The sequence below is a fragment of the Lagopus muta genome, chromosome Z (genome assembly GCF_023343835.1).
Source record: "Lagopus muta isolate bLagMut1 chromosome Z, bLagMut1 primary, whole genome shotgun sequence".
Classification (NCBI taxonomy): domain Eukaryota; kingdom Metazoa; phylum Chordata; class Aves; order Galliformes; family Phasianidae; genus Lagopus; species Lagopus muta.
In genome coordinates, this window is record NC_064472.1 from 59,334,436 (window position 1) to 59,342,313 (window position 7,878).

Sequence of the window (7,878 nt, forward strand, 5' to 3'; positions counted from 1 at the left end):
AGATGCCTTCAAGTAATTTGTAGCAAAGAAAAAGATTTCTCCTTCAACTTCTGAACTATTTAGAAATATTCCTTTGACACGTAACAAACTTTGTTTTGAGAAGGTAATAGGTTTGGCATCAGCAGCAATATTTTCACCAGCAACAAACAACAAAGCCTATAGATTAGCTTCTACCAGCTGAGCCCAGCTCCACGCTGGCAATACATTTTCCTCTTTAGAAGCTGACAGCTTAGTGCTGCTCTGTGCCTCATCACAAAATGCAACAGTCATAGAATCATTAAGGCTGGAAAAGAGCACTAAGATCACCTAGTCCAACTGTTGGCCCATCCTCACCATGCCCACTAACCATGTCCCTCAGAGCCACATCCACACAGTTCTTGACCACCTCCAGGCCCGGTGACTCCACTGCCCTGGGCAGCCCATTCCAGTGCCCTACCACTCTTTTGGATAACAAATTTTTCTTAATATCCACTCTGAATCTTCCCTGGTGCAACCTCTCATCCTAGCTTATGGCCATCACGTCTCTCAGACCCGTCCACTTCGGCCAGCTTTTAGTGCAACCTGCTCTAAATGTAAGTGTTCCTGTTCATTGCAGGGGAGTTAGACTAGGTGGCCTCTAAGGGCCCCCTCCAACTCATATGATTTTATTCTTCCTAGTCCACAAATCAGTATTACCTTAAGGTAAATATTAAATATATATTGATTAAGCCAAAACCAAAACAACTGTGAAACAAAAATGCATTGTACTTTGACAGTCTATTTTACAATGCCTGGAAACGTGGCTCAAGTCTTAGAATCATAGAATCATAGAATCACTCAGGTTGGAAAAGGTCTCCTCCAGCTTCCGAGTGTGATGCTGCACAGAGAGGCACAATGGTTTAGCGCTCATATCTGCAGTCTGCAAAACTAAAGTCACAAATTAACTCTGCATTTTTCAGTACCAAACATATTCCTGACCTCTTTGTGTAAGAAAGTCTGAAATTATGTAAAATAATAATCATAAATAAAACCAAAACCACACAAAACAACAAACTCCTCAGCTGTAGCCCCGGCTGGCATCAGGGCTGCCAGCTGCTGTGTGGAGCATCTACTGACTCCTGCTGTGGGGGAACACACCCTTGCAGGGCCTGAAGAAACTTCCCCCAGCCCAACCCTGCTTGCTAGGAAGTTTTCGTTTCCAACTGTTCTTATCACTTCCTTCTCTCTAGCAACAGATTTCTTTCGTTTAAAAGTGAAAAAAAAAAAACAACAAAAACCCAAACGGTATTAAGAATAGTGAATTTACAGTTTCTTGTGAAAGAAATACGTCAGCACGGGCTGAACACGGTATTTCTTCAGGGACAAAACGTGACTGGCTGATGCTAAATGCACGGCAACTGCTGCAAAAGCAAAACGCAGCAAGAGCCAGGTGGGAACACAACGCCGTCGCGCTCTGGAAAGAGGACGCACAGGGCTCCTCCGAAGAGCTCTTACTGCCACAAACGCAGCAGCTTCCAGCCCGACCAGCCACCGCAGCCCTGGCCGCACAGGCGCAGCTCAGCGCAGCGCAGCGCAACGCAAAGCCACCCCGCGCCGCCCCGCTCGGCTGCCTCCCTCCGGCGGCGGCGCTGAGCGCAGCCCCGGGGCGGGGCCATCGTGAGGACGTGGCGGCCATGCGGAGCGACGGCGGGATCGGAGCAGGTGTGGGCGGTGCTGGGTACGGTTCCCGGCCGCTTCCGGGGAGGGGCGGGCAGAAGGGCCGGGTCTCACGTCCCCGGAGCGAGTGGGGGGGTCGCGGCCGGGCCTGCGTCTCCGCTGGGGCCGGCGGCCCCGCTAAGGGTGCCACGTCTGCCGCCCGCCCCGCACAGCCGCACTGGGAGCATGGCCGGGAGAGGCCCGGGATGCAGCTTGCAGCTGCCGGCCGGAACGCAGCCGCCCGGCGGCGGCCACCTCTACGCCGGGGAGAGCGAGGGGCTCGAGGAGGAGGGCGAGGTGTTCGAGCTGCGGCCGCGAGGCAGGGAGAAGGTCCGGCGGAGCACGTCGAGGGACAGGCTGGACGGTATCATCCTGCTGACGAAGGACATCCAGGAAGGGGACACGCTGAACGCGATCGCGCTGCAGTACTGCTGCTCGGTGAGTCCGCGCTGGCCGGCTCTGCTCGGCGCCTGCAGCCGTGCGCGTTGCGCTGCTGCAGAGCGCCCTGCTGCGCGGGGCCGAGCGATGTGCGTGGCCTTGTGCATCTCTGCTTCTTGCTGGGCGGCGTTCGGAGAGCCTGGTGGGTGCCCTTCCCGTCGCTGCCCGTGCCTGCATGGTGCTGGCCGAGGCCGGGACCTCTGCTGCGGTGTAGGAAGTCAGCTGTGCCAGCTCCTAGCCCTACAGCTCTACGAAGGTCAGAGGTAGACTTAAGATCTTTGTTTTCCAGAAGTCATGCTGTTATCTAATTCATTAGGCAGTAATAAAATTAGAGCCCTCCTGCCGTGAGCTAATGTACCAGAGTCCCAGTGTAACTTTTTGATAATCGTGACATCGTGGCTTTGGCTTAAATTTAAGTTTCAGGACTCACTGCAATTGGACATTTTGTGCACAGCTATGTAGACTGACCTCAAGTAAGACATAGCTGGAGGATAACTGATGTGCACTCTTAGTTCTGGGGAAGGTGCGAGGGGTTCAGGGCTTTAGGTAAAAAGCGTAATTTGCTTTGCAGTAGGCTTGCTGAGCACTCAGGTGAATGCTGTGTTTATTTTCTCTTTTATGCCGGTTTGATTTAGTTATACGTAATAAATACACTGTCATAGGAATTGAAATGCTTTACATGTTACAGTGTTACTGCAGGCAGTGGGCATTGATTGATTGTCTCAGATGACTTTTTCTGTCCCAAATCTCTGTTTTAAGTGGAGCAGTTATAAGGAGAAGGGTCTCTAGACCTTGCTCTGAACTTCCTTGTCTTTTGTCTGTAATTTCTTTGCAGATAATGTCCTCCCAGTGAGGACAGGAAGGATCTCTGGTGTTATGCACCTGTACGAGACAAAATTTCCATATTCTTCTGTGTTCTGTTACAAAAAAGTACTGACTTTAAGTACTTAGTTATCATCAGGCTAATTATCTTGAGGTTTGTGACTCTATATTATGCCTTCATGGAACTGCTGTATGAAAATGAAGCTGCTCATTCTCCAAGGGCAGTTAAACCCTTTAACTGAGATTTAAAATGTGAGCCTCTTAAAGAGAAAAACAAGATTCATTTTGAGCAAGAACAGGGAAAGGGAGAACTGACCTGATGAAGATGATGGTGTGCTAAACTAAGCTTTGTTTCTACCTTAGCACCCAAAAGCAGGAGTAATATCAAAACTAGTTGTGGTCAGGTGCACTGGATGCTTAGAAATTTTAATCTTTACTCAAAAGTTTTGAATTTGACTAAGAAATCATAGCCACTCATTTTACTAGCAAAACTTGATGGCAAAGTACTGTTCATTTAACAGAGATACTTTCCAGTAATAGTTCAATGCACATTAAGTGAAGTTTATGAAATGAGTTTCAAAGTTATCATTGCAAGTAAGGGTCCTTCAATAACCTTCTTGCTTTAACTTTGTCCAGGTTTGATCTTTGACCTCTAACTGGTTGGAGGCCACTTGGGTATAAGTTATCCTTTTCCTTCATTAGGGAAGAATTTTTATTTCTCAATTCAGACCTTTTTTGAGAGTTCAGGTCCGTGGATCTTTGCTATTTCAACTATTATTTTTTTCTTTCAGGTTGCGGATATCAAGAGAGTTAACAATCTTATCAATGATCAAGACTTTTTTGCTCTGAGGTCTATCAAAATTCCAGTGAAAAAGTTCAGTGTATTGACTGAAACACATGTGTCTCCAAAAGGAAGAACAGTTCTTCGGCCTGCTCACTATTCCCCAGAAGTGCAGGAAGCATTACCTTCTGATAAATTCACTGCTAATGAGACTGCTGGCAACTTCTTAAAGGAAGTGGATCGAGATATAGAAGAAATTGTGAAGTGTAATGATACGAAGAGAGAGAACCTTAATGAAGTGGTTTCTGCCTTAGCAGCCCAACAGGTCTGTTTTGAAACTGATGGTAGAAGTAAAAAATGCAAGGATCCGTACTATGGAGCAGACTGGGGGATAGGGTGGTGGACAGCTGTAGTTATTATGTTGATTATTGGCATAATAACTCCCGTTTTTTATCTTTTGTATTATGAAGTTTTGATGAAAGCAGATGTCAGTCACCATTCTACAATGGAATCCGCCCACTCCTTTGTCACAGCAGCATCACATCAGAAACAAATAGAAAATGGAAGAAATCCAGCAAGTAGTATAAATGTTGATGGTCAAGGAGACTTCCAGCCTTACAACCGAAAACCCCAGGCAAATGTTATTCATAGACACATAGCATAGCATTAGATGAAACCACAATGCAAAATGCATCTGGAATGCAGGGAAAATACTTAATGATGTATGATTTAACTTTATGGGCAGTGTTCCAGTATGAGGATATTTCAGTGGGTGATATAATCCTGTAATATGCTTCAAGCAGGAGATTTTGGTGCAAGATCAGGATATGAATTAAGATACAGAATTGTCTTTAAAGCTTTGCACTTTTTTCTGTTTTGATAGGTGTATGTTTTCTAATTAATGACAGAGTAAAAGAAGGTAGTTTGAGCTGACACATAAGGAATTTCACTGCACATTTTACAGCCCTGAAGTGGGCATTTGGGGATATCTATCTTTTAAAATATTTATAGAATGCATAGTACACTTGTCATTTTAATATCAAGTTTACAGTTGCCAGTTAAGACTTATGTTCTTAAAATTTTATTTTTCTTATAGAATTCTTAAAACTCAATCATTCTATAATTAATTGCCACTATGAAGTCCACGTTTTGTTAGAAGTCTTTCATAGGGGCAGTAGCTAATGCTTAAGGTGGAATATTCAAAATTTGTGCCTGTGATCAATCTGTTCTTCAGTACTTTTCAGTGTAGATAGAAGGGTAGCTTGGTTCCTGTTGATGTCATACATGTTGCTACGTATGTCGTATGTTCTTCAGCAGTTGGATCTTTTCTTTAGAACTTCACATACCTCCCCGTGGTATCCTTCAGTTGACTTGACTGGACTGCACTTCTCTTACGGTCAGCTGTATATGAAATGAAATAAGTGGAGATGTGTGACGCTTCGCTGTGATTGCTTCATTAATCTTTATGGTAATGACTTTTTCTTCCTCCATTTGATCTCAGTGTAAAAGCAACTGATTCTTCAGACAGTGGCTACCATTGGGTTCTGAATGTGCTAATGTTCACTTGCCCATGAATCTGGAATAACAACTTTTTCCTGAAATCTACAAAATTTCAGATGAGATTCAGTGGCTGCTAGCAAGAAACTGACACTGCAGCAGAATAGACCAGTTGCAGCTTCACCCTGTTCTCTAGTTGGTATTCTTCAACCACTCTTTTCTTGAATGTTTCATTTGGTTTCATGAACAAACTTATTTTCTACCTTATTTTCTTCTCTGCCTGAAAATGCTGCAGGAGGAAAACAAGCAAAAAAGAACAGGACTTCTCATACAGGAAAAAAAAAAAAAAAAAGAGGTTCTTGTGTATTCTGAACATTTTTAAATAAAAACTGATGTGTTCCTGTAATCTTTTGTTATATTTGCCTTATGAAGTAAAATGTCTCTGGTCCTGTCTGAAGTAATGTTACCAAAGCTGGAGTTAACTGACTTTAGTCTGACTAAAAAGGAGAGAAATGGAAAAAATATCACTAACTTCAATTTAAACTCTATCATAAACTCTCCTGTGATTGTCTTGACTGTATATACAGTATGAAAAAATCTGACAAAGCAGTTATTTTTTTGAATTTTGAGAGGAAGGACTTGTGCCACTATCTGTTGCCCCCCCAAAAGTGGGGCAAGTATTATTCACCGTGTTCTGAGTGTATGAACATAAATTGGATTAATGTGTGTAGGTTGCTGTGAAAGTAATGCCTCCTACTTATTTTGGTGGAAACTGTACTGCTTACAAAGAGCGTAATAACACTGCCTGATAAAGTGAATTTTCAGCTACAAAACACTGTTTTTCAACATATTTACTGCTATTAACTGATCTGCGTAAGTGAGCAGAGTAGACACCTTTCATTTCACAGTGTGTCAGCTGTGCATGGCTGCCCAGAATGTGGTCTTTCACATTGTTGTTGCTGCTGCTGAAACACTTGACTCACCACCTCACTGTGCTCATAACCACTGTTTGGTCTCCGTAAATGTTCAGCATGCATCAATGGGTGCCAGTTATTTTGCCTCTCTGCTACCATCAGTCACACAGTGACCAAATGTAACAGTATTGATGGGAAGGTTCAACCTTTACTGTTATATCACCAGCATCCTCCTCTGACATCATGGGCTAATGTAAAATAGGAGGCATTACTTAAATTTTATTGAAAGTGTAGCATAAAGCATGAAGGAAAGCATCCTATAGTTCAACCTGTGAACAAGTGGCTGTTGAGCACTTCAATGAAAGTAGTATATCTGGTGACAGTGTGGCTGCTCACAGTTTCCACAGAAGGAGAGGAACTCAAGTCAATGTGGGCTTCGTGTGTCACGTAACACATGGTTTTCAAAAATCTTGTAAAATAATTTTCTTCTCTTGAAAACCATACGCTAATAACACAAGTATGAATGTTCAAGTACCAGTTCTGGGTAAGGTTTACAAAAATTTGTATTGTGAAATAATTTGTGGTGGCTAATGTGATGCAGCTTCTATGGTTAAAACATTACAAGCAAGTGAACTTAAAAATAGGTGACTTGCACTTGTCCAGATAACAGTTTTGGCACGTTAAAACAAATGAGCCATGTTCCTCCTGGGACTGGGAACTGCTGCCTAATTTGTCAAGTTTTTTAGCTGAAGCTTATTTGCTGTTTTTCCTCATCATACTTTTTGAAACCTCAACATTTTTAATTCTTTAATTTCATAAGAAATGTTAGCTACGGGGATCGTGTAACATTAAGCCTGATTTACCACATGTACCTTAACAGGCAAGTACTAAACTGCCATCACGTTCAAAGTGGCCTTAATTTCCACTGCCGTTTCACTTAGCTAACTGTTAACTGTTGGTTTTTTTCCTGTGGTGTTGGAGTTGAGTAGCTCTTTGGTGGATCCCAGGCTTTGGACTTCTAGAGTGTTCTGTGCATTACTGTCACTGAGTTGTTGAAAGTGGCATGGTAAGCAGTTTAAAAAAAGAAAAAAAGGGAAAGCAGTTTTGTTGAACAATAGTATACTCTGACCAAGAGTCTGGCATGTTTTTACTGTTATGTAGCGTATTTTATTAGCATGTTTTTAAATCAGAATGTTACTGTTATCAGAAAATATAATGTTGGGAGGAGAATTTATGTTGGACTTAAGTACGAACAACAGCTGGTTTTGCTATTTGCAAGGTGCAGGTATTTTTACTTTTTCCCAAGTCTTTTCCCAAGTACCACATGAATGGCAGTGCATCATATTCCAAATAAAGTGAGTAACTCCTCAGTATGAAATTAAAATCTGATATACTAAATTAAATGTAAAGCTAGTCTTTTAGACTTTATAATATCAAACTGCGTGGTAAATCACATTATAGGTTAACTACAACACAGAGTTGGTCAGGAAGTAGGTTTGAAATTTAAGTGCATATTGCACTGTTGGATCATATAAAATTTTAAATGCTTTAAACCTGTATTTTGGAATATATTGTCACAGATAATTTTTGTATAATTGTTTTATAAAGGTTCAAGGTATAGCTTTGTAAAATAATCCTGGATGAGGATGCAAGTCTTATTTAAGATACTTCCACACCTCTGGTTTTAGAAGAACATAAATAAAAGTTCTTTTTTAGATTGCAGTGAAAGTAGTGCTTATAATGTATTCTTAA

At 42.3% G+C, this 7,878-nt stretch overlaps 1 protein-coding gene across 1 annotated transcript; it reads left to right on the top strand.

Annotated features, from left to right (window-relative positions):
• Nucleotides 1–1,673: 1,673 nt before the first annotated feature.
• LYSMD3 (LysM domain containing 3) lies at nt 1,674–7,867 on the top strand. The gene is made up of 2 exons (XM_048931346.1): nt 1,674–2,112; nt 3,726–7,867. Exons 1-2 carry the CDS (start codon nt 1,861–1,863, stop codon nt 4,377–4,379), a joined length of 906 nt encoding a protein of 301 aa, XP_048787303.1. The 5' UTR covers nt 1,674–1,860; the 3' UTR covers nt 4,380–7,867.
• The last annotated feature ends 11 nt before the right edge of the window (nt 7,868–7,878 follow it).